At 45.8% G+C, this 26,786-nt stretch overlaps 1 protein-coding gene across 1 annotated transcript; it reads left to right on the top strand.

Moving 5' to 3' along the window:
* The first annotated feature begins 22,327 nt into the window (after positions 1-22,327).
* LOC123041755 (histone H1) lies at positions 22,328-23,287 on the top strand. The gene is made up of 2 exons (XM_044464319.1): positions 22,328-22,531; positions 22,625-23,287. The coding sequence occupies exons 1-2, from the start codon at positions 22,433-22,435 to the stop codon at positions 23,084-23,086; spliced, it is 561 nt and encodes a 186-aa protein (XP_044320254.1). The 5' UTR covers positions 22,328-22,432; the 3' UTR covers positions 23,087-23,287.
* Positions 23,288-26,786: the final 3,499 nt, after the last annotated feature.

Here is a 26,786-nt window from a genome sequence, read left to right as displayed (position 1 = left end):
GCAGTAGTGGTGTGGACAGGAGAAAGGGAACGAATGCGGATGACTGCGGCTATGGCCGGCACAGCAGTTTATATAGCAATGGTGAGCGGCGGAGGGATGGACGTGTGGCGCCGGAGTAGCCACCTCGGCAACCGTGTATCATTAATGTGGGCGATAAATGGATAGACGGACGGCACTTGTGTCGTTTGAAGGCGGAGCAATCGCCTGCACCGGGAAGCGGGGCGGGCAGTGCTGACTGTTTCGGGCGGAAAGCGCGCGCGGGTGAGGAGATGACTTTACTTGGAGAGGATGACAATGGGGACCCACCAGGGCCATAGTCTCACGTACCCAAGTGCCTTCTTATTATATATATATATATATATATATAATTTATTTTGCTTCCTCCTGGTTTCCTGACATCATGGTCCCACACCATTGTCAACCTATGTACTCTCTCCTTTCCGGTTTATAGGGCTTATCTCAAAATTTTAGTTTTTCCATTTTATAAGGCTCAATTTGGTTGTTTTCCATCACATGTTCAGATTCCAAGGTGCATTAAATCATTGCATGCAAGTATTAAGAAAAAATTGACCAATGCGTGTACTTTATGCATGCATGCATTGTAATTAATGCATTGATAAACATAATTTTTTGAGGATAACAAGAGCATTAATTAGGTGCTTTTGCAAAACTATAAAAAGTATTCCACCACTCGCCATCTATCTTGATTGGTGAGATTTTTGAATTGAGCACTATAAACCGGAAAAGTGGGAGTAGTCAATAAACGAGAGAATTGCACAAGAAGCGGCCGACAGCTGGGACCAAGCAGCTCGAGCAGTATTTGTGTTTTTGAGGTGTGAGCACTGCATATTTTTTCGATGTTTAGCCTAGATATTAATTTTTCTCCTTTGAACAACAACGAAAACATCGCTGCAAGTATTAACTGGGCGGGCTGTGGCCCGTCTAGCCCAGGCCAGATATCTAGCCCAGATATTAATTTTTTTCAAGCTGAAAATGGCTAGCCCAGCTATACTTTTTTTTAGGAATACCCAGGCAAGGTCAAGTTGTTATTCTCTGCCCCGCTAGGCTGCAAATCTTTCCTAGGAGGGATGCATTAGGCTTAACAAAAAAATGGGCTTTAAAAAATAATAAATGGGATGTAATTATAAAAACTGGGCAGTAACTATAAAAAATGCACCAAACACGTAATTAATTTATAAAATATTATTTTTGGATATTGAAAATTTTAATTTCATTAATTGTTGTGAGCGCAATGTTTCGTTGGATTTTTACGTAATATAAATTTATACTGAAATTGTATTTAATCTTACTAGAAATTTCGGGATATAAATATTTCGGATCCCATCAAAATATGGGAAAATTTATTGAATTCTGTTTTGAACGGTTGGTTGAAATGGGTTGTACTTTTAACAAACTGTAAATGGGTTGTAGTAAATTCCATTAGAATTCAAAAATGGGTTGCACATTCTTACAAATCTCAAATGGGCTATAAGTTCTCTGCCACACACTTCTGGCCTTACTAAGTTGACGCGTCCCCTAAAAAAAGAGAGTTGACGCATATGCAAGGCTTTGTCAACTTATAGTCAACACACGGTTCTAGCAGCAGTGGCCGTTGGATGTCCATCCAACGGATGCCGTGCTTCTTCTTCAATCTCGGATATTCTAGCTTCACCCGCCCAAAAAATGATTCCTCCCCCTGACATCTGGGGCGCACTGTTTCGGAAGCTAACCTGTGGGCCTACTAAGTTGACGTACCAAAGGCTTTGTCAACTTAGTCAATATAAACGATTCTAGCTGCAGTGATCATACGATGTCCATCCAACGGCCATCGTGCTTCTTCAACCTCTGGTCTTCTTGCTCCAGCCGCCCAAAGCAGCAGGTCGTGCCACCTGCTCCTGCCTCTTGTGGCCGGCTGTGCTTCTGCGGAGGCCTCACCGCCCCCTACTACTCCCACCGCTGGCCAGATCATACCTCCACTCACCCACACCCCCTGTTATTCTGCTGCGACGGCAGCGCAGCTGAACCAGTGAACCCTTGTACTCCTCTCCGCATGTGCATCCATTGCCACGTCTTCCCCAGCTCCGTGTCGTCCCCTTCCTAGGCCTCACCATCGTCCACCGCCGTGGTGCTCTCGGTGCGACGTGGTCAACGTGGTCAAGGAACAACTTCCATCAGACGTGGACTGTACGTGGAGAGGCTGACAGCTGGGTCCACAGCAGCCGCAAGGAAATGCCTCCTTATTACGCGCAAAATAATTATTCCTCCACCTGACAGCGGGGACCCACCGGACGGGCCACCGTATTTTGCAAAAAAAATGATTCGCCCCCTGACTGCTGGGACCCACCAGCTACATCTTTGCACGCAAGGAAGTGCGTCCGAAAAAAAACGATTAGCCCCCCTGACTGGTGGGACCCACCAGCTACATCTTCGCACGCAAGGAAGTGCGTCCGAAAAAACGATTTGCCCCCCCCCCTGACTGCTGGGACCCACCAGCTACACCTTCGCACGCAAGGAAGTGCGTCTGGGGGGGAAAATGATTCGCCCCCTGACTGCTGGGACCCACCAGCTACATCTTCGCACGCAAGTAAGTGCGTGACAGTCAGGACCCACCTGGTCAAAGCATATGTAGTGTTGTCATTCTGGTCATGAACGTGTATGTACATACTGGTCGATGTAGAGGCGTGCACATGTCGTAGTAGAGGCACGCACGTAGCATGTACACGTACGTACAACGGACAGGGTGCAAGAAAAAAAATACGGCCACGTACATACATACGGGCGTGGTCTGGAACGCCTACTCGCGCATACGTACGGCCAGGGCTCATGTACATGGTTGGGTCAGAACGGGGAAACAGCGTCGTCGTCATGTTCATGGGGAGCCAACCGGCTGGGTCGGAACAGAATGTGTTGTCGTGTTCATCGGGAGGGCTTGGACAGAACAGGCAATGGAAATGGGGCCTGGCGTACCGCAGAACGGAGGAAACGGCCTTGTGTTCGATCGGCCATGTTCGAAACAGGATCCTGTTCATCGGGAGGGGTCTGGCGTACCGCAAAACGGAGGAAACGAACCTCCTACGACCGAAATGGGGGTCTTGTTCATCGGGAGGGGTGTGGCGTACCGCAAAACAGGACTCCACAAGATATTGTTCATCTCCGCCGTCGACCTCCTCCAGCCTCCACGGGCTACCATCGACCTCCTCCAGCCTCCACGGGCTCTTGTTCATCCAGTATCCACCGCGCGCTACTCCACCTGCTACTATTCAATCACCCCTCCACGGGCACCCCTCCACCGCCTACTGTTCATCCAGCCCTCCACGGGGTCATCCTATTCATCCAGCCCTCCACGGGGTCCTGTTCATCCAACCCCAACCGGCTCGATCGAGGTAACACCACGGGGTCATGTTCATCCACCCCCACCGCTCACTGTTCATCCAACCCCCCCCCCCCCCCCCCCCCCCCCCCCCCGCAACGCTCACTATTCATCCAGAGAGGCAGCATCAATCGACTTCAGTTAGCAGCAGTAGCGAAGGAATCGCTCGATCGGGTTCAGTTAACAGCCATCGATCGATCGCTCGGGTTCAGTAACGCGTAGCCTGCAGTGCAATTGCTCGGGTTCAGTTAGAGCCCAATGCCTCGCTCAGGTTCAGTTAGAGCCAACGCCTCGCACACATGCACGTATGTGTACGAGAGAAACGCGCATCGCTCGACCCCCGACCGCCCACCGTAACCGGGAACTCCCCGAAATTTTCCTCGCCCTCGCTTCTACCACGGGTTTTTCCGTCATGGATGGACCAAAGAATGTCATGCAGCTGCGTCTCCGGCCCGCCCAGGACGAAAAGCCCATTTTATGTCATGATTTTTTGTCATAGAAGTAGGAGCCCACCACATCTATGATGATACCAGGTTTTGTCACAATTATTGTCATAGAAGTGTCATAACGTTCGGCCCAAAATGTCACGGATGTGTCTTTTTTTGTAGTGTACTCATGCCATGCTTAATTAGCTAGGACTAGATAATGGTTTGTCTTGTGTGCTAACATGCAATTTTATAATGGTTATGATGTAGTATGATAGGATGGTATCCTCCTTTGAATGATTTAAGTGGCTTGACTTGGCATATCTTCATGCATGTAGTTGAATCAAAATCAACATAGCCTCCATGATATTTATGTTCATGGTGGTTTATATCCTACTCATGTTTGCATTCAATGTTGATTAATCTCAATGCATGTTGATGACCGTTGTCGCTCTCTAGTTGGTCGCTCCTCAATCTTTTGCTAGCCTTCACTTGTACTAAGCGAGAATACTGCTTGTGCATCCACTTCCTTAATCCCAAAGTTGTTCCATATGAGTCCACCATGCCTACCTATATGTGGTATTTACCTGCCGTTACAAGTAAATTTGCATGTGCCAAACTCTAAAAATTCAAATAATAATCTGTTTTGTATGCTCGGATCGCTCATGTAGCGACTGAGAGCTGTCAATATCTTCCATGCTAGGTGGGTTATTCTCACGATGAGTGTTTATTCACTTGTCATTCACGAGAAAGTGGCTGGTAATCGGGATGCCCAGTCCCATGCTCAAAATCAAATCAAAATATAATAATGAAATAAAACTCCCCCAGGACTGTTGTTGGTATGGACGGTACCCGTGGATTCAGCTAGCACTGGAGTGTGATTGTTGGTGGAGGGGGAGTAAAAACTTTACCATTCTGTTTGGGAACTGCCTATATGTATCTAGCATGGAAGATAGTGAGATCTCTTGGTTGTTATGTTGACAATGAAAGGATGCCACTCAAAATTATATTCATCTCTATTTTTAAAAATTCGAGCTCTGGCTCCTATGCAAATCCTTGTTTCCCTCTGCGAAGGGCCTATCTATTTACATTTATTGTTGAGTGATAATCTTATTATAAAAAGCACCAATTAGAGAGAACCACTGTCATTTATATGCTTTGTTATTAATTAATGTTGGGTATGAGTGTGACTGGATCTCTTTTGCCATGAATTATAATGTCTAGTCAGTCCTTGATCTTCAAGGGTGATCTGCATTTATGTTTTGTGGTCTCAGAAAGGGCTCATGAGATACAACTATATCATATTGTATCATGATTGTTTTGAAATATTGTCATCCGAGATATCCTATTATTGCTCACTAGTTTATTATGCCATTGATATGAGTAAATATGAGAGCTAAGTGTTATTGTGAATATGGTTAATTCATAATCTTTGTTGAAAACCTAAACATCAGTTACACATATTTGCAACAACAAGATCAAACTGAGTTTGTAAAACTTTTTCTTTGTCACTTTCAATTTGTCAACTGAATTGCTTGAGGACAAGCAATGGGTCAAGCTTGGGGGAGTTCATACGTCTCCATCGTATCTACTTTTACAAACACGTTTGCCCTTGTTTTGGACTCTAATTTGCATGATTTGAATGGAACTAACCCGGACTCATGCTGTTTTCCGCAGAATTGCCATGGTGTTATTTTTGTGCAGAAATCAAAGTACTCGGATTGACCTAAAAATTTACGGAGATTTTTTTTGTAATATATAAAAAATACTGGCACAAGAATTAACAAAACGGGGTCCACCCAGTGGCCACAAGCCCTGGGGGCGTGCCTAGCAGGCTTGTGGGCCCCTGGACCTCCTCTGACCCTAACTCCAACTCTATAAGTACCTATTCGGGGAGAAAAAAATCAAGGAGAAGGATTCATCGCGTTTTACAATACAGAGCTGCCGCTGCCTCTTGTTCTTCATCGGGAGGGCTGATCTGGAGTTTGTTTGGGGCTCCAGAGAGGGGGATTCATCGCCATAATCATCATCAACCTTCCTCCATCGCCAATCCCATGATGCTCACCGTCGGGAGTGAGTAATTCCACCGTAGGCTTGCTGGATGGTGAAGGGTTGGATAGGATTTATCATGTAATCAAGTTAATTTTGTTAGGGTTTGATCCCTAGTATGCAGTATGTTCTGAGATAGATGTTGCTATGACTTTGCTATGCTCAATGCTTGTCACTAGGGACCGAGTGACATGATTTCCGATCTGAACCTATTATGTTTTCATGAATATATGTGAGTTCATGATCCTATCTTGCAAGTTGTAGACACCTATTATGAGTTATGATCCGCATACCCCAAGGTGACAATAATTGGGATTCTTTCCGGTGATTACCGTAGTTTGAGGAGTTCATGTATTCACTAAGTGCTAATGCTTTGGTCCGGTTCTCTATTAAAAGGAGGCCTTAATATCCCTTAGATTCCATTAGGACCCCGCTACCACGGGAGGGTAGGACAAAAGATGGCATGCAAGTTCTTTTCCATAAGCACGTATGACTATATACAGAATACATGCCTACATTATATTGATGAATTGGAGCTAGTTATGTGTCACCCTAGGTTATGACTGCTACATGATGAATATAATCCAACACAATTATCATTGCTGATCCAATGCCTACGAGCTTTTCACATATTGATCTTTGCTAAGTTACTTTTGTTGCTACCACTGTTACAATCACTATAAAACTACTACTATTACTTTTGCCACCGTTATTGTTACTTCCATACTACATTGCTACTAAATACTTTGATGTAGATTTTAAGTCTTTCAGGTGTGGTTGAATTGACAACTCAACTACTAATACTCGTGAATATTCTTTGGCTCCCCTTGTGTCGAATTAATAAATTTGGGTTGAATACTCTGCCCTCGAAAACTGTTGTGATCCCCTATACTTGTGGGTTCTCAAGGCTCCTCCTCCTCGGCGTCATCCGATGTTGCCCTCTTCCTCGTGCGGGAGGAGTTGCTCTCCTCCTTGTCCTCTTACTGGTCCCCCTCGTGAGCGGAGGGAGCTTGGGTGTCCCCAGACTTGGTGGCCGGATGTACTCTTGGGCGGAGGCCCTCCCTGGCCTCCCTCGCCTCATTCCTCTTCTTATTCTCTTTCTTCTCTCGCACCTTGTACGGTGCCCCAGTCAACATCTCCTCTAGCAGGGCTGACCTGGGGTCTTCGGGTATCCGGGCCGGACCGTCAATCTGTGCGGCCTTTTCGAGCCAGCCCTATGAATGTAGGGAAGTAAGAGTCAGATCCCTTATTAAAATATAAACATCTGAATATAAAAGGATGAAACTTCATTACCTCTCTAGGAGGATGCACGGCGTCAAGGCCAATGTCCTCCTCCTTGGTCGGCCTAGGCTTGAACAGCACCTTCCACGACTTGTCTTGGGTGGTGCCATAGAAACAGAGCACGGTGATGGGATCTTCGTGCTTGTAAGCCCACATTGGGGAGTCCCGTTGCTGGCAAGGGAGGAGGCGGCAGCAAAGCATCACTTGAATCACGTTGGTCAACTTGGCTCCCGCCTTTTTCATGTTGGCAATGCACTTCTGCAGCAACTCCACCTCCATGGGTGACGCCCAATCAAGGCCCTTCTTGGTCCACGAGGTTAGCCTCCCGAGGGTCCGGATCTGAACTCAGGAGCCGCCGCCCAGTCCGTATTATGTGGCTCTGGGATGTACCACTCCTTCTGGCAGACTTTGACAGTGTCTATGAATGTGCCCTCCGGTCGCTCGACCCGGGCGAGCTTGTTGACCATCGCTCCCCCGCAGTCGACCTGCTGGCCGTCGACAATCTTTGGCTTGACATGGAAGACTTTAAACCACAAGCCGAAGTGTGGCCAGATCCAAAGAAAGGCCTCGCAAATGACGATGAAGGCCGAGATGTGAAGAAATGAGTTTGGGGCCAGATCGTGAAAGTCTAGCCCGTAGAAGAACTTCAATCCCCTGACGAAGGGGTGGAGAAGCCTAGCCCCCGGACAAAGTGGGGGACGAACACCACCCTCTTGCCGGGCTGAGGCATAGGGATGGCCTGGCCCTCCTCTGGAGCCCGATGGACGCATAGTCCGCACATTGAACCGTTTCGATCTTTTTCAAATCTAACCCCCTGCATAGAAATTGAGAGGAATTCATCCTTTTGAGTAAGAATAATGAAAATGTCGTTGCAGAAGCACAACGAAGCAACACGTGTCGCTTTCCATCATACCATGGGACAAAATGTACATGTGTGGGCCGGTCACAACTGCCACGTGTGTGTCAGTTAGGGCATCCACAATGTGTTGTTGCCAAATTTGAGCATTAAAAGGGATGTGACATCGATGCCATATTTAACATCGAGTACACAACGTGTGTGAACGCAAATATGTCTATAGTTGGTCTCTCCACTTAATAGAATAGGATAAAGAACTAACCACATCTCTCCTTTTATACAGAATGGTAAGCCATTGTCCTCCTGCTCGATGTTGTGTTTAAGCACTTGTCTGATAACAAATAATAATTTATTGTGTTCGGATAACTTGGCATCAACGCTCATAGAAGCATCAGTTCCCTCTTTTTTTCATTTGGCAGCACACTTCACAGTGGATTAAACTAATGCCAAAAACCATTTTGGCATTTGGTACTACCTATTTGGCATCCATTGGTGCCCTTAGTTGTGCTTCCGTGGGGGAAAGTCACCTTCTCAGCGTGAGCTCAAATTAGCTCGGGTGAACAGTAAAAATAAAAAACATATCAAAATTCAAAAAAATGATCTTTTGTGATAAACATTGACAAATGTTCTAAGAGATTGAATATTTTCATCATGAAATCATATTTGTGGAAGTCATGAAAAAAATCAGTGCTCCCAAATGCTTTCGAAAGTAGCGTATTCAGATTATCAATTTTGTTCTTTTTTTGCCACGCCTTCCAGGAATGTGATTCCATAATGAAATTTTGCAAGCTCTTAGAACATTTGTCAATGTTAATCACATAAAAATCAGTTTTTTTTATTTTATTGTTCAACCGATCTCATTTGAGATCGGGCTGAGAAACTCCACTTCGTTCCATGGGGACATTCTTGCCAATCTCGTTAGGGGTGGGGGGGGGGGTATTGTTAATTCCTTGAGGACAATGGGGTACAAACCAATTGAGATTCGAAGGTAAGAGCATCTCCAGCCGCGCCCCCAACAGGCCCCCGAGGCGACTTTTTACGTGTTGGTGCCGAAAAAACGCCCCAGTCGCGCCCCCAAGACGCCAAATTCCACTGGCTCGGCCCGTTTTTGGGCCCGGCAATCGTAGGCCGAAGCCGGCGCACTGGGGGCGCTCGGGGGCTCCGGTGCAAGGGAAAAGCGCACCTAGGCCCACACTATTAGGCAAAAAGTCAAGCCGACCATCTAGATTCACCTCCGACCCCCCCCCCCGCGCGCTCATGCTCGGCTGCCACCCTGCCGATCCCGGTGCCGTCCACCACCCACCACAGCTAGATAGGCCATTCCCTGCCAGAAAAGAGAAGAGGTTTCGCCGAGACAGCCTCTACACCACCGTCCGGGCGACTTTTCCGGCGTTCCGGCCGCGCAGGGGCTATACACCGGCGGGTGTGCGCCCACCTCACCCACAAAGGTGTTCGGCGATTTGTCTGCCCGGCCCGGCGATGGACTTGGACGACGAGGAGGTGCTCGCGGCGTTGCTGGAGGAGGAAGCCGAAGCCGACGTCGAGGAGCAGGAGCATCTCATGGTGCTCGCCGCCCTCACCGGCCTGCTCCCGAGCAATGAAAAGCCGCGGCGAGGTGGCTCGGCGCCGGGGCCGGTGAAAGCAAAGGACCGGCATCATTTGGAAGGCTACTGCATGCTCTACTCTGACTACTTCGTCGATACTCCATTGCACGGCGAGAAAACATTTCGGCGTCGTTGTCGGATGAGCCGAATGCTTTTCCTCGCGATTGTGAATTCCATCTGGGAGTTCGACAGCTACTTCAAGTGCAAGAAGGATTGCACCAGCACACTTGGATTCACCTCAATCCAGAAGTGCACGACAGCTATGAGGATGCTTGCATACAGAGCTCCCAGTGATTCACTCGACGACTATGGGCGCATGGCCGAGTCTACACCCATTGAGTGTTTCTACAAGTTCTGCAGGGCAGTGGTGGCAGTGTTTGAACCGCAGTACTTGCGAACACCCAATATGGAAGACACTGCTCAGATCCTAGCACAGAATGCAGTAAGAGGATTTCCTAGGATGCTTGGAAGCATCGACTGCATGCATTGGAAATGGAACTGTCCATTTGCTTGGCAAGGGTTGTACAAAGGCGCCAAAGGCGGTTGCAGTGTGGTACTTGAGGCAGTGGCCACACAGAACCTTTGGATTTGGCATTCTTTCTTTGGGATCCAGGAACTCACAATGACATCAACGTCCTGCAGTGCTCCCTTGTCTTTGTCAAGCTTGTTGAAGGTCATTCTCCTCCGGTGAACCTCGAGGTCAATGGGCGACACTACAACAAGAGGTACTACCTAGCTGATGGCATCTATCCGAGATGGTCAACATTTGTGAAGACTATCTCAAACCCTGTGACAGGAGGCAAGAGCACCTTCTTTGCGAAGGTTCAGGAGGCTTGCAGAAAGGATGTCGAGCGGGCATTTGGTGTGCTTCAATCTCGATTTGTTGTTGTCCAGTACCCTGCTCATGTGGGAGATCATGACTTGTTGTGTCATCTTGCACAACATGATCATTGAGAGCGAGCAGGAAAAGTCAGTGTTTGACACGGAACCATATTACAGGCAGGGTCCTTGCCCAAGTTGATCACCAGCTACCTGCAACCTGGACTGCCTACCTCAATATGCGTCAAGAGATCTGAGACCCACAGGTGCATCAACAACTGCAACACGATCTGGTGGAGCACCTATGGAGGCTCAAGGGCGACGCCGGGAACGACGTGTGATGAAATATGAGTTTTTATTTGTTGAACTATATAATTTATATCGAACTATTTGTTAAACTATTTGTTTTCTATTGATTTTCTGTGATAAACTATGGAGACAAAGAAAATATTTATGAAGAATTCACGCTGAAACACACCGAACCGCGCTGAATAGGGTCCGATTCGCGGCGATATCAGGTCATTTTTCGTCATCGAGGGACGACGGCTGGGTGCCCAACTGTCCCCATAGCCGATTTTACGGCTCACCTCCAGGCGACGACTTTTATGCCTCTTGGAAAGGCCAACGGCTGAAGATGCTCTAACCAGCCACCTTTTTTCCTCTTCTTGAGCCATCTTCTCTGGTAGTAACTAAAACAAGGGTACCCTTTGCACGGACTCACAAAAGTACCGTGCATGCAACGTGTGGCTCTCTTGGAGCAAGCTTGCAAGCCAGGAAGAAGCAAACAAACATATATCCATTTCTTTACTATTGTTTTTAGGTTTTCATCGTTTTTAGTTTTTATTTATTGATGCACCTTATATGACCTGTTTGGTAAACCGCACCATTTTTTGCCTCTTTTGCGTGTGTGATATGGCCACTTGCACCGTTGAGAAAAAGATACCAGTGTCCAAACTAAAGGGAGGAGACGACGCACGAATTCTTGGAGTAGCATCAGTTATTAACACGAATTTGGTTCCAGTGTCAGTCAACTCCATCTGCAAGAAAATAATGCGTCCTTCAGCCGTCCAGATATTTCCAGCGGAGGAAATAGTGCCCACACTCAGAACGCCATGCACATCAATTTTGTTTGGGTCAGTCCAAGTCCCACTTCGATTTATCTCTACTACTAATAAACAATCAAACATAAACTTCTCTAAACGCACACCACAAATATACACAAACCCATTAGCATCGCATGATTAGGCCCATAAACTCAATCCAACCGCTAGCCTTGATCTAATCCGTTTTCTGTGTGCACTTAGCAATTTACATTGACTGACCGTACTCCACCGAGAAGAATATGGTAGTTTCACGTACGTCCTACAGTCACGGAAGCGAAAAAACTGATCGCAATCAGATCCTAATCTAACTACCCGCACACGACGCACACACCAGCCACAAGCAGCCGCCGCAGGCGCCGATCCTCCTCTGGTGCACGCGAGAGAAGGCAGCCCCCGCAGCCACCGATCCTTCTCTGGCGCACGCGAGAGAAGGCAGCCGCCGATCCTCCTCTGGCGCACGCGGGAGAAGGCAGCCGCCCCCGCCGCCCACGCGATCGACACGAGCGCGGGCGCCGCCGCCTCCGCCACCGGTATTCACCGATGTGCCACAACGCCAAGGTCTCAGCTGTTTCGCGCCGCTGCCCATGCCGCCACCGCGGCCTCCCTCTCCATGCCCTCCGTCGGCCGCTCCGCCGTCGGCCATGCCCGTGCATCTCCAGGTAACACAAAAGGTGTCACATTTGATAGCCCTATCCATGTAGCCGTCGGATTTGTGAAATGGGTTGTGGTGTGTAGGGTGTCGCTGGATCTCTACTACTAATAAACAATCAAACATAAACTTTTCTAAACGCACCCCACAAATATACACAAATCCATTAGCACCGCATGATTAGGCCCATAAACTCAATCCAACCGCTAGCCTTGATCTAATCCGTTTTCTGTGTGCACTTAGCAATTTACATTGACTGGCCGTACTTCACCGAGAAGAATATGGTAGTTTCACGTACGTCATACAGTCACGGAAGTGAAAAAAACTGATCGCAATCAGATCCTAATCTAAGTACCCCGCACACGACGCACACACCAGCCACAAGCAGCCGCCGCAGGCGCCGATCCTCCTCTGGTGCACGCGAGAGAAGGCAGCCCCCGCAGTCGCCGATCCTCCTCTGGCGCACGCGAGAGAAGGCAGCCGCCGATCCTCCTCTGGCGCACGCGGGAGAAGGCAGCCGCCCCCGCCGCCCACGCGATCGACACGAGCGCGGGCGCCGCCGCCTCCGCCACCGGTATTCACCGATGTGCCACAACACCAAGGTCTCAGCTGTTTCGCGCCGTTGCCCATGCCGCCACCGCGGCCTCCCTCTCCATGCCCTCCGTCGGCCGCTCCGCCGCCGGCCATGCCCATGCATCTCCAGGTAACACAAAAGGTGTCACATTTGATAGCCCTATCCATGTAGCCATCGGATTTGTGAAATGGTTTGTGGTGTGTAGGGTGTCGCTGGAGCTGGGGTGCTGCGGGGAATGTCACCGCTGCACGCCTGCATAGCGCGGTGGCTGCGATGAGGACAACTTCGCGGCTTAGCACGGCATCGCGGAGCTCCTGCGCTCTCTCTCAGGGTATCGTCTGTCGCACATATCGCAGGCTTTAACAATCATATGATCGATGAATCTGTTGTTTGTCTTTTCGGTTTGAGTGAGAACTACGCCCGTGCATGCCTTCCTTTTTTTCTCACGTCATTACTTTAACTGCTTGCTTTAGCATGCTGAAGACTCTGATGCTGCTTGTTTGGTCCATGTCACCCTCTGGTCACTTTCCTGTTGATCATTCTGTGTAGTATTTATTCAAATATGTGTGATGTACCAAAGGGAAATCTTCAGCTCGCTCTAAATAGTTTGATCAATTAAAATGGAAAATTGGATATCCATGTGCATAAACTCTAAATTCCTCTAATTTTTACCAGAATAATGTCGTACGAGTATATAACAACATTCGGCTGGGTTCCAGTGAGAGCACGGACATGACCACCCCAACTCCTTGATCAATCCATTTGTTAACGAAATAGCAATGTTCAGGAGAAGATGCAGCGTCACAAACAACTCAACATTTATCATTGTATAGTATAGCTAGCAAACCATTGTATATTATGATTTATACTTTTCTTCATATATAATACTACTATCTTTGGGAAAGGTAGAATAATTATTCCTCTTCAGTTGACATGATTGGCTAAATTTCAATAGAAGTCTTTTGGATTGCAATTTTTGTAATCTGTGGCATTCTAAAGATTGCATATACAGTATTAGAGAAGAACTGGCTGGGATATTATTTTTTATCATTTGCCTTCTCAGTGTTAAATAATTACAGGTCTGTTGTTTTGTTGCCCTATCAAATTCATCCGCCATTTTGAGCGGAAGTCCTTTTATGGAAGGCTGGCTAAGCTCATTTGTTTGAAGTATTGAGGAACAGCCTCCTGCATGTGAGACCATAGTTGACGAGGATGGTTCAGGCTAAATGTGTCATGAAAAGTTATGTTATCTTATGTTCTACTGTCTTTTCTCAATTTGTTTTGTGTACAAACTTGCAGGGGCTGGAATGGATGCTCATGTGAGTTTTAAGTATATTAGTTTTTATTGCTCACGTTTGCTGCTCCATATTTTTTTCTTCCACACTTGCTTACGGATACCTTTGTTGAGTTATGACAACATTGACATTACAACTATTTTTTTTCTGTGAGTTTTTTTATGTACTTCATTTTGATCTGCCTCCATTTGCATTGACCAAGCCAACTACGATAAGATCCCACTAGAAAAAGCACCAAGAACTTGTGCATGGAGATGTCTTGGAGTGATGAAAAAAGTTTCTTATATATTCATGACAATGCATCTCATAGTTGATGACATTTCTCATTTCCTTTGACTACTAATCTTTTTCATTTTTCTGATTTCTACATGTGTTATGCAACCAGCACGACAATTCTATTGAACTAATATAAAATATTATGGTACTCTTTTCTTTTTATTATTTCTCGTCTCGGTGGTTTACCCTTATGTGTTGCAGTTGCATGCAAGAATGCTACCATCTTTTTTTTTGCGAGAAACTTCCAATCTATTCATCTTCAATCATGACAGTACAAAGAACAACAGAGGTAACAAAAATTACAACCATGTACGTGGACCACCTAGCGACGACTAAAAGCACTGGAGCGAGCCAAAGGCGCGCTGCCGTCATCGCCCCTCCCTCACCGGAGCCCGGCAAACCTTATTGTAGTAGACAGTCGAGAAGTCGTCATGATAAGTCCCCATAGGACCAGCGCACCAGAGTAGCAACCATCACAGATGAAGAAAGCCATAGATCAGAAGGATCAAACCTGTAACCACCTAAACGAACACAAACGAAGACCAGATCCAAATAGATACACCGAAGACCAGCACCGACCGAATCATGCAATATCCGACGGAGACAAACCTCCACACGTCCTCCGATAATGCTAGACGCACCATCGAGACGGGGATAGAATGTGGGAGACATTATTCCTACTAAGGGACATCGTCGCCGCCACAAAACCCCAACCAAGACCACTAGTGCAGAACCGGGCAATAGCACCGGTTCGTAAGGCCCTTTAGTGCCGGTTCCATAACTAGCACTAAAGTGTGGTCACTAAAGCCCCCCCCCTTTAGTACCGGTTCTGCACGAACCGGTGCTAAAGGGAAACCACGTGGCACGAGCCAGCTCCGGGGGCCTGGAGCCCTTTAGTACCGGTTGGTAACACCAACCGGTACTATAAGGTTTGGGGGGTTTTAGTTTTATGATTTCTTTTTCATTTAATTTTGTGTTTCCATTTTAATTCTTTTTCGTTTGCTGGTATTTTACGATACTACACATTGTAAACGTTATGCATATATATATATATATAAATAGAATTTCTAGTAGAACCAATCATCGAGTTCAACATGATTGTCATGATATTATAAGCGTTCATATATAACACCACAAAAGCAAATCACTTAAGTTCAGAACGAAGAACACGGACATGAAAGGCCAAGTACTAATTAAGAGCAGCATGAAGAACTAGCTAAATCACTCCTGCTAGCTACTCTCTCTCTGGTAAAATAGCATAGAACATGTATAGCTCTCCTGATTGATCATACTGGAGCATGCCGATGAACCTGTCTCCTAATCGTGGGCTGCGCTTCTCATTGCTGCCCCCTAGTACTTCTCTGAGATCATTAACAATTTTCCTCCAATCTTTCACTATTAAGCATTCATCGCTTCTAGAAATCCTGAATGCATTCATGTGCAATGCAGGATATCTTGGCCTTAAGCTAACAATTGACATCTGACCTTTAGTCTCGATCCCCTGAGGCACAACTGTCATCGGGAGTCTCTATTGAAGAACATCGTATAGTACTTAATTAATATACTCAGCAATGAAAGTTTAAAAAAAATATGTATGCAAAATATGCACTGATGACAAATAGTAAATATCTTACCATCATTCCTAAATAGATGTGACCGTAGTTCAATACCATCACTATTGATCGCACGTTTTGAGTACTAACATTTCCAAGTGCAGGAAAAAAAATTGTCTTGACAGTATGAAGATCCTCAAGCCATGAAACATAATGACTTATCTCCTCGCAGTTTAGTTCAGCTCCGGGACAGTAGAAGGTCCTGTCTACCAAGCGCCGGACATGTTTGGTTGAATGGAGATAAGCTGTCAATAGAAATTAGTTGTCAGTTATTTTTGAAATAAGCAATATCAAAGACAAAAATATATTTGAGAAGAACTCACATAATGGTAGAACTGGAGGCGTCTGCACATCGCCCCATATGTCTCTATTACCTTCAATATCATCTTTCGGACGAATATCAAAGGTGATAACCATACCAGGCTCAAATGCATAAGCCTTGCATAGTGCTTGCCAAGTTTTGCATTCAAAATAGGTGTACGTGTGTGCATTGTATACTTTGGCGTTGAAAGTATAACCATCATGCTCAGTTTTCAGGTAAGCTCTCTTTACATCCATAGTTTCCATATCTTTGAAATCTATCTTATCCAAGACAAAAATTCTTGCATGGCATGGGATGCGCTAGTAGAATAGTGAAAATTAAAAATTATAAGTCAGGTAAATGAAGCATATATAAGTCATACCTAATTACGAAAACAGACTTGTCATTGTGACTTACTGTATCGAATTCGAAAGTTTCATCTAGCTTGATGCTGAATCGCCTACCATCAACAAGGAAATTTCTGTCGCACTGGCCGCGCACGTCTTCACAGTATGTGCACATACCGAAATTTTTTCCGTCGTCAAACGACATTTCCTATGTTCATATTAGGCGAAACATTAAACACTTACTTATTCAATTAATTCAACTACTTCTATTAATTCAACTAAGCATTTACTAAAAATAAACTAGTTCTATATATTAATTCAACTAGTTCAACTAAGCATTTACTAAAAATAAACTAGTTCTATATATTAATTCAACTAGTTCAACTAAGCATTTACTAAAAATAAACTAGTTCTAATCCTCCATCTCTTTCTCAGACTTATCCCACTTAGGTGAAACATTAAACACTTATTACTATCTAACATTAATTAATATCTAGCCAATTCAAATATATATCTAGCTATATTCATCTCTAACAATTGACATTAATATATATTTAACTTTTCTATCTAATTCATCTAACATTCGATATTAATCTAACATTTATATAAACTCAAAATATATAAAAACATTAAATAAACAGAAAAACTCATTAACAAATAATATTTTAATTAGATAATCAAATCTCAGATACGACAATTTTCTTACTAAAAATAAACTAGTTATATTAATTATTCAACTAGTTCAAATCTCATATACCTAAATAAACTAGTTCGATAATTTTCTTAATAAAAATAAACTAGTTATATTAATTATTCAACTAGTTCAAATCTCACATACCTAGCTAATTAATATCTAATTAAATTTTCTAAAAAACAGAAAACAGAAAACAGAAAATAAGTAAAAAATGTGTGTGTGTGTATGTGTGTGTAAGCCGCCCCGTACGCCGTCGCCCTGTACGTACGAGCGGGGGCGCCGGCGTACGGGGCAAGGGCGGCGGCGTATGGGGCGGGGGTGCCGGCGCGCGGGTGCGAGAGACGTACGGGACCGCGGCGACAACGACGGACGGCGGCGGTGTTCGGGGCGGCGGCGCGAGACGACGACGACGACGGGCGGCGGCGGGGACAGCGACGACGACGACGAACGACGGGCGACGGGCGGCGACGACGGGATCGAGCGGCACGCGGCGATGTCGAGAGGTTGGAGACGAAAGTGGGGAGATGTAACTGAATTTTTCGTAAGTGCTATATATATAGGATGGGCCTTTAGTACCGGTTGGAGCCACCAACCGGTACTAGCCTTTAGTACCGGTTGGTGGCTCCAACCGGTACTAAAGGGTGATCTTTAGTACCGGTTGTAGCCACCAACCGGTACTAAAGGCCTCACGCTGCCACCCCAAAGTTTAGTTCCACCTCGCCAGGCGAAGGGCAGCTGCACTGGTTTATAAACCCAGCCGCGGCTACCTCTTTGAACTCCTCTATATAGCAGGCTTGTGGGCCTAAATTCTGCGCGTTGCCCTGTGAGTCTGCTGGGCCTTTAAGACCTGTAATTGCACGCCCGTGGCCTAGCAGGCCCACAGGGCAGCGCCCCAATTTTTTTAATAGTTTTTTTCTTTTTTGCTTTATTTTCTTCTATTTATTTCTGCGTAGTTTTTTGTATAGTTTTTTCTTTTCTGTTATATTTATTTTTTTCTATTTTTTTCTGAGTAGTTTTTCATCTAGTTTGCCAAAATTCAACATTTTCAGAGTTCATTTTGTAGTGATTTTTAATTTCACGGTCATTTTATATAGTTTTTTTCTTTTCAGCTATAGTTTTTTTTCCTGCTATTTTTTCTTTTCTGCAAAACTTGATGGTCAAAGTCTGGAGTTATAACCAAAGTTTAAAAAAAAGAAATACCGACGTGCAATTAGTTTTTGCCATAACAGAAGAAGTCCGGAGTTGTAATAAGTTATTAAAAATAAAAAAGAGGTGCAATGCTCGTTAATTTGCTTCAACCCTTTTGGAATAGTGTAAACTGCACTGCGCATAGCTCCGTGCAGTCTACCATATTCCTGAAGGCTTGAAGCTAAGCAACGTGAGCATTGAGCCTCTTCTTCATCGTCTCTACACTCAGGGCTTATAAACCGCTCCTAGTCCCTCTCTCTTCGTGAGGTGGGACTAAAAAACAGCTTACTAAGAAACTATAGTACTGGTTCATCCATGAACTGGTACTAAAGGTGCTCGTGGGGCCCCAGCCTTACCTGACACAACCTCATTAGTACCAGTTCGTGGCACGAACCGGTGCTAAAGGTTCGCCACGAACCGGTACTAAACAGCTCCCGCCCCCGACCTCATCACCGCCCTCGCCCCCGGATTCAACGCAGCCCCCGCCCCCGACCTCATCACCGCCCTCGCCCCCGACCTCGATGCCGCCCTCCGCCGCGCGCCCGAGCCCCAACACCGACCTTGACGCCGCCTGCCCCTCCCCTGTCGTAGTCACCCGAGGTGAGCACGCCTGCTCCTCTCTCTCCCCTACCTCTGCCTAGGGTTTCTTCAAATTTTAGTTGCATCAAATTAGTTAGGGTTCATGTAAAGGTGGAAACGAATCGGATGCGGATGCAGCTCAAATTAGTTAGGGTTCATGTAAGGGTGGAAACGAACCTAACTTCTAAGATGAATCATAAAACGAGTAAAAAAATTATTTATAGTTCCTAGGTACTAATTAGTTAGTAAGAACTAGGTACTAATTAGGTACTAGTTTATTTTTATTTATAGTAATTTTATTTTTAGTAAGAACTAGTTGAATTAATAGAACTAGTTAGTAAGAACTTGTTGTATATCTTGTGTTGCTCAAATAGGATATGTGCTTGCCCAAGTGGCCGGTCATGTTTGCAGGTTACACCTCCGAGTGGCCTATGTTTGCCGGAGTGTTGATTCATTTCCGTTCCGGCAAATTTCAAGCGCTCGATATGTCCTATTTTAGCAAAGGTCATGCCGGATTTTTCCGTGAATTTTGGCATGACTTGTGCCAGAATATGTAGGAAATATCTACTGCCCCGGATTTGTGTGTTGAGTAACCTGGTAGTTGTCTTCGATCAATTTTCAATTAATGTTTTAACTATGAACATAGGAAATGTCTGGCGACGAAAAGGATTTCGGTACTCGCAAATACTACGAAGACGAGCGCGACCTATGCGACGGAATCTTTCTAGATGATGATAGGTGCTTCAGCATCAAGCTGGACGAGAACTTCGAAGTGGGTACAGTAAGTCACAACGATAAGTTTTTTTCGTAATTAAGCATGACATATGCTTCATTTGCTTCAATTTATAATTTATTTATTTATACTATTCTACTAGCGTGTCCCCTACCATGTAAGAGTTTTTGTATTGGATAAGATAGGTTTCAGTCGTACTATGGAGGTAAAGAAAATTACTTGAAGACCGAGCATGGTTATATTTTCCACGCAAAATTATACAATTCAGACGACTATACCTATTTTGGATGCAAACCATGGCGAGCACTATGCAAGACTTATGCATTTGAGCCTGATATGGTTATCATCTTTAATATTCGTTCGGAAGATGATATTGAAGGTAATACCGACATCTGGGTCGATATGCAGACGCCTCCAGTTATACCATTATGTAACTTTCTCAACCATATTTATGTCTTTGATATTGTTTATTCAAAAATAGTTGCAACTAATTTGTATTGTCAGCTTATTTTGGTGCAAGCAAACATGTCCAGCGCTTGGTAGACAAGACCTACTACTGTGTCGGGGCTGAACTCAACTGCGAGGAGCTCAGTCATTATGTTTCATGGCTTGCGGATCTTGATACTGTCAAGACAAATTTTCTTCCTGCATTTAGAAATGTTAGTACTGAAAATGTGCGACCAATAGTGTTCGTAATGAACTACGGTCACATCTATTTAGGAAGGATGGTAAGATATTTACTATTTGTCCTCAGTGCATCTTTTCCATACATTATTTTTAAAGTTAAACTTCATTGCTAAGTATGTTACCATATGATGTTCTTCAACAGGGACTCCCGATGAATGTTGTGCCTTATGAGATTGAGACTAAAGGTACCATGAGTATTATTAGCTTACGATCAAGATATCCTACAGATTACTTTAGTGCATTCAAGATTAGTGACGGATGCTTAATAGTGCAAGACTGGACCAAATATGTGATGGGGGAGCGCAGAGAAGTACTAGGGGCAGCAAACAGATGCGCTATCCATGATTAGGAGACAGATTCATCTGCATGCTCCAACTTGATAAAGGAGGAGAGCTATACATGTTTTATGTTATTTTACTTAAGAGAGAGCAGCAGGAGTGATTAGCTAGCTAGAAATGAGTTTGAAGATGATGATGTGCTACACTATTACTATGATGATAAAATAGCTAGTATTAGTGGTAATGACTATGATGATTATTATTAGCTAGTGTTAGTGGTGATTAAATAAATACTGTTGGTGGTAATGACTATGATGATGATTAAATAGCTTGTGCTGGCGGATTAGATTCAAGTGGAGGCAACATGTGATGCACATCGAAAGTACTACTAGTCCAAACTAGATCAAGTTTGGATTAGTAGTATACTTTTGACATGCACCACATATTACCTCCACTTGAACCTAATCCACCTTCATTTGACACACTGTTATGGACATAATGATATGAACCTCATAGTTGGTATTGTACCAAAATTTGTATAACGGCGGATAAATACACTAAAAAAAATAAAAAATACTAGTAGCGATTGTTAGTAAAGACGCTGCAACTAGCCATATTAGCAGCAGCACGGGACAGAAGAAGCGCTGCCGCTATGTGTCTTAATAGTAGCGCGTGTCACACGTGCTACTGCTAAGTAATAGTTGTAGCGCCTTATTAATAGCGCGGCAACGCGCACTATTAATGGGCTTAAAACCCGCGCTACTACTAGGGTTTTCCCTAGTAGTGACATATGACCATGAAAACTAACCTATGGCAAATTCTTAAAATCATGCGAATAGTTACGACTAGGGGGCGGGCACTTTGTGGCCGAAAAACGTTTTAACCGATTTGGCGATTTATTCGGTGTTCGATTTTAAGGTTCGTCGTGAAACTTGGCTGCTATTTGGTGTTTTGTGTTGCGCTCGGATTTGCTATTTTCTCATGTGCACGGAATTTCTTCTCCCATCATCACTTTTTCCTTCTTCATTTCTTCTCCATCTTCCTTCCCTCTTGGCCAGACCTCGCCGGAGAAGAACTAGCCCCACCATCTATCTTAGGGTGAAATAATGGCCTTATTATCCATCTTATTGGGGGGGGGGGGGGTGGAGGTTCTCATGGATGGTGCCGGGCTTTGACGGATGGCCGAGGTTGTGGCTAGCCATGGCGGTGGTGGAAGGGCGAGGCGGTGCGTGGTAGCGATTGCCGGCCGCAGGTGATGGAGACCGATGATTAGGGCGGGGTAGGCTGGGGGACCGGGAGAAGGAAGACGGAAGGGAAGAAGATGATGAACAGTAGCACGATTTATTTTGAACCATTGGATCAAGATCTGACAATTCGTATAAAAAGCGACTGATGCAACTGTTTTATTTTTCAGGCTCCTGACAAATAGAGCCTCCCTTCTGTAATTTTCACCCAGTCACGCGGGAGTAATTGAGCATTCGCCCGCCCCTTCTCTCCCTCGTCACAATCCGCGGCACTTCCACTCCAGCCAATGAGATCGCAGCATTGCCACCCTCCCGGATCGCTCCCCTCCATGATTATAAATATGGGCCTCCACCCGGTTCTCTCGAATCCATCCCACCTCTCGAGCTCTTTTCTGAAGCCGCAAGCGAACAGAGCACACTGCACGCATAGCAGTTTCCCTTTCAGATATTTTCTTCGATTAGCCACCATGACTGCCTTGGCCAAGCCCGCCGCCTCAGCGCCGAAGCCCTCCGCTGCCAAGCCGAAGGCGGCCGCCGCTGGCGCCTCCCACCCGACCTACTTCGAGGTGAGCGTTTGAACCTCCCCCCGTGTTCCCCTGTGATTCAGTGGTTTTGACTGCGATTGGGGCTGATTGAATTTTTATTTCGATCTTGCGCAGATGATCAAGGAGGCGATCGCGGCGCTCAAGGACAGGACCGGGTCGAGCTCGGTCGCCATCGCCAAGTACATCGAGGAGAAGCACGGCAAGGCCCTCCCGGCCAACTTCAAGAAGATGCTCTCCGTCCAGCTCCGCGCGTCCGCCTCCAAGGGCAAGCTCGTCAAGGTCAAGGCCTCCTACAAGCTCTCAGACGCCGCCAAGAAGGACGCGCCCAAGCCCAAGGCCAAGCCCGCCGCCCCCAAGGCCGCGGCGAAGCCCGCCAAGGACGCCGCCAAGCCCAAGAAGAAAGCGGCCGTGAAGCCCAAGAAGGCCGCCGCCGCCGCTGGCACGAAGCGCAAGGCGCCCGAGAAGAAGACGCTGGTCGCCAAGGCCAAGAAGTCGCCTGCGGCCAAGGCCAAGGCAAAGCCGAAGACCGTCCGCTCCCCGGCCGCCAAGAAGGGCCGCAAGGTCGCCGCCGCTTGATCTGATCTGATCTGATAGGTGGTTTTAGGTGTGCGTTGGTGTTCTCGGTCTGTACAAAAGGATGCCTCATCCTCCCTGATTTAGGTTTCGGTTCTGCTAGGCAGGTTCTATGTATCGCTGGTGGTGTTTAGTGTCTGGAATGTTCAGGTATCAGATGTATCCAGCTCTAACTCTGAAATGAATTTGCAGTTTCCCAGTTTCTACATGTCGTCAGTTTGATCCTGAGAATAGCGATTGTTTGTTGGTTGTACTTCGATCCTGAGCATTTGCGATCCTCAATTTCCCCTTCGCCCCTGGGCAGGTTCTACAAGATTGAGGGCACTACGCACGGTAACGGCCTCGTACCATGCAGTGGAACGGCCGATCACCTGCTCTCAATTGTAAGAAGAGGGGTTAGGAACGGCGGTCGACGCCTAGACGGGTCGCGTGACAATTCCGCAGGGTTTCGACCAGTCCATTTTAAACTCTGAATTTGTAGAGGTTCGGCGAAATGAACCTCCAAATCGAAATTCTGGGAGAGTCCATTTTAAACATGCTGCTGCTGTTGCTGTTTGACTCTGGCGAAATGAATCCTGGGAGTCCATTTTAAACTCTGATTTTTTTTCGTTAAAAAGCAAAAAAAAAAAAAAAAACTCTGCTCGAACACGAGACACCATGCTGCTGCTGTTTGACCGAAAAAAAAGAAACTTGTGAACTAGAATTTCAAAAATAAAAATAGTTTACAAATTTTGAAAAATATCACGTTAGAAAAAGTTCAACAATTTTGAAAGAAGTTCACGGGTTTTCAAAAGAAAAGTCCACGGATTTGGGGAAAAAATTCATAGATTTTGAAAAGGAAACTGTAAAATTGAAAAAGTGTTCGTGCATTTTTTTCTTTAATATATTTTTTTCGTTTTCATGTATATATACAAAGTTCGTTGCGTATATTAAGGAAATCTTCACAGTAATTTCCAAAAATTTCACTCATTTAAAAAAATGTTCATCTTGTATTAGAAATTTGTTCAATGTATATCGCACAATTGTTGAATATTTATTCCGAATTTGTTCAACATATATTAGAAAACTGTTCATTTACTAATATATTTTCAAAAATGCTATCATATATTTTCCGCGAGTTTGAATTATGTTCCACCACCTTTTCATTTTTGTTCGCGTGTCCAAAATGCGTACAATACAAATTTTGTGCGCTTTTTAAAAAAAGAATTTTTAACTTTTTTGTCGCTAAATTAAAAACATTCCTGTTATATATTTTCTAAAAATACAAAAAACTGTTCACAATCTCAAAAAGTGTTCATGTTTTTCGTAATTTGTTTGTTTTTCAGATTTTTTTTAAAATTGTTCGCGTTTTTGGAATCTGTTTGGGGTTTGCAAATTTTGTTTGTGTTTCATTTTGAATTAAGAATTACAAAACACCTTCACTTTTCCAAAAATATGGAATACAAAAAAATGCGGCATCTTAAAACTGCTTGCAATTTTCAAGAAATGTTTTCCAATCTCAAAGTTGCTGTCTATTCTTATATATTTCTGCACCGTCATGTTCAGGTTGTTGTTCGTGGTGTAGTGGCTAATGGCTCTTGGTTGGTCTCCACGGTCGTGGGATTGAGTCCTGGTACTCGCTGTTGAATTTCAACATTTTTTAGTCGCGCGGAAAATGAAACGAAACAACGGGCGGGTTGGCGGGCCGGCCCAATCATGCATCAAGCGTGTGCGTTGAGATGGTGACATGCCGCTCCTGGCCCATCAGCTAGACAAATCCCGGTTAACTGTAGCCAGGGTTTAATTTAGACCAGGATTGCATAGTTCAGGGTGCAATCAACCGAGATTTCGACTTGGGGGTTCATTTCGCCGAACACCTACAAATTCGGGGTTTAAAATGGACCTTTTCCGTTGCCGCTGCGTGCTGATCAACTTCCATCGGCGACGTGCAGAGAGAATCACATGAATCGCCAGTTCCAAACCGCAGCGTGACACCGTATGAGTGTTTTTTATGGAGTATTATTATTATCAACAAAAGAAGGGGTTCCCTCCGGTTTCATTAACGAAACCAACCAAAGAGAAACATCATCCAACATTAGTTCTTTTTTTTTTGAGAATCATGAGCTATATTAATCAATCGGCAGGATTACACTCCTTCCGCACACAAGCCGCGAGGAAGGTAGAAATATAATTAATCCATAAGCATCGCCTCCTAGAAGCACTACATTGTTTAGCGCAAAGATGCGCTAGCTCATTCAACATTAGTTCAGGGTACCAACTATCGCTTCTAGAGATAACACTAACAAAAGAAACGACCGCCATATGTGGCATGTGTGTGTGTGTGGGGGGGGGGGGGGAGGCGGACGCAACCCTATTAGCTAGATCCATCGCTCAAAGATTGAGCTAGAAGATACTAAAAGCAGAAGACATAAAGAACGCTGGGGAAACAACCAGCCCAACGGCAACCACGATGTTCTCTCTCCTAGGCTCTCGCGATGCAGGGGCGAATAGCGGTTCCTAGGGTTTGAGCGCCCTGTGGATCCCTGATTGATTCACGGATTCATCTTCTTCTCTCCCAATTCTGGCTGTCCCTCTGCCTTCCCAGGTGCTCGCGGACGTCCTTGTCCAGTTTCCTGCTCGGGGTGATCAAGGGGCTCTCTCTGTATTGCTACCCACCCTTGGCAGGGGCTGGTCTAGGGCTCTGCCGATTCCTCATGGCAGGGGCTAGTGAAGCGGGAGGATCGGATGCCTTTGGGGGCAAACAACATGCGCTGGACATGGGCGGTGGCCTCCCGGCCCCGGCGCTCTCCGGCGTCGAGGGGGTGGCGGCATTTTCAAACCTGGCCCCGACGGCGGGCGGTTCTTCCTCGACAGATCGCGCGGCCGATCGAGTGGAGGACTTGATGGAACGGCTTCGGCTCACGGTGGTCGAGGCGGCGCCTGTGGTTCTGGACGATGAGGATGAGGCCGATCTGGTTGCCCCAGATTGTGCCCTAGTGGGAAAGGTTCTATCCCCAACACCCTCCATATCCAGACGATATCCTCGGCCATGAGACCAGCTTGGGGTAAATCCTAGGGGCTTGTTGCTCCACCCCTCGGGCAACAACGTTTTTGTCGCTGAATTTGGTACCCAGGCAGACAGGGCCAGGGTGATCTACGGCTCGTCGTGGATGGTGGGTAAGCATGCTGTTTTGCTCAGGCTGTTTGATCTGAACACCCAACCTCTTCAAGTCCACTTTGATTGCTTGGCCATATGGGTCCGCATTATGAATCTGCCGCCATGGTTGATGAAGGCTAAACTTGGAATAGAATTTGGCAAGCCCATTGGTGACATTGTTAAGATTGATGCTGATGCGGATGGGCACTGTTGGGGAGGTCACATGCGGGTTAGGGTTGAGATTGCCGTCAGGGAACCACTCGTCCGCTATGTGACAATCACTTCGGTCAGGCTCCAGTCCGCAGATACCTATTCTGTGATGTACGAGAGGCTGCCCTTTCATTGCTTCTCATGTGGGATTTTGGGTCACTCTTCGGTCTTATGCTCAAACCCGGGCCTGAGGGGTCAGAATGGAGATTTACCATATGTGGCAAAGAAGCTCTGCGTACCTGAGGAGAGTCACAAAAAGTCTGCTGGTTCGAGATCTTCGTCTGCCTCTTCCACTGCCGGGATGGAGGGTAAATCAGGCGGCTCTCGCTCGGCCTTTTCAGGGCGTGCTGCGCCGGG

The sequence above is a fragment of the Triticum aestivum genome, chromosome 2B (genome assembly GCF_018294505.1).
Source record: "Triticum aestivum cultivar Chinese Spring chromosome 2B, IWGSC CS RefSeq v2.1, whole genome shotgun sequence".
NCBI classification, from domain to species: domain Eukaryota; kingdom Viridiplantae; phylum Streptophyta; class Magnoliopsida; order Poales; family Poaceae; genus Triticum; species Triticum aestivum.
Note: the sequence above shows the minus strand (reverse complement) of the source record. Positions and strands in the feature narration are given on the sequence as shown.

What these genes read in the sequence shown, in the direction of transcription:
- LOC123041755 (XM_044464319.1), top strand. Translation starts at nt 22,433, where the DNA reads ATGACTGCCTTGGCCAAGCCCGCCGCCTCAGCGCCGAAGCCCTCCGCT. An exon ending in CCCACCCGACCTACTTCGAG is followed by an intron (nt 22,532 to 22,624) that starts GTGAGCGTTTGA and finishes GATCTTGCGCAG; the next exon opens with ATGATCAAGGAGGCGATCGC.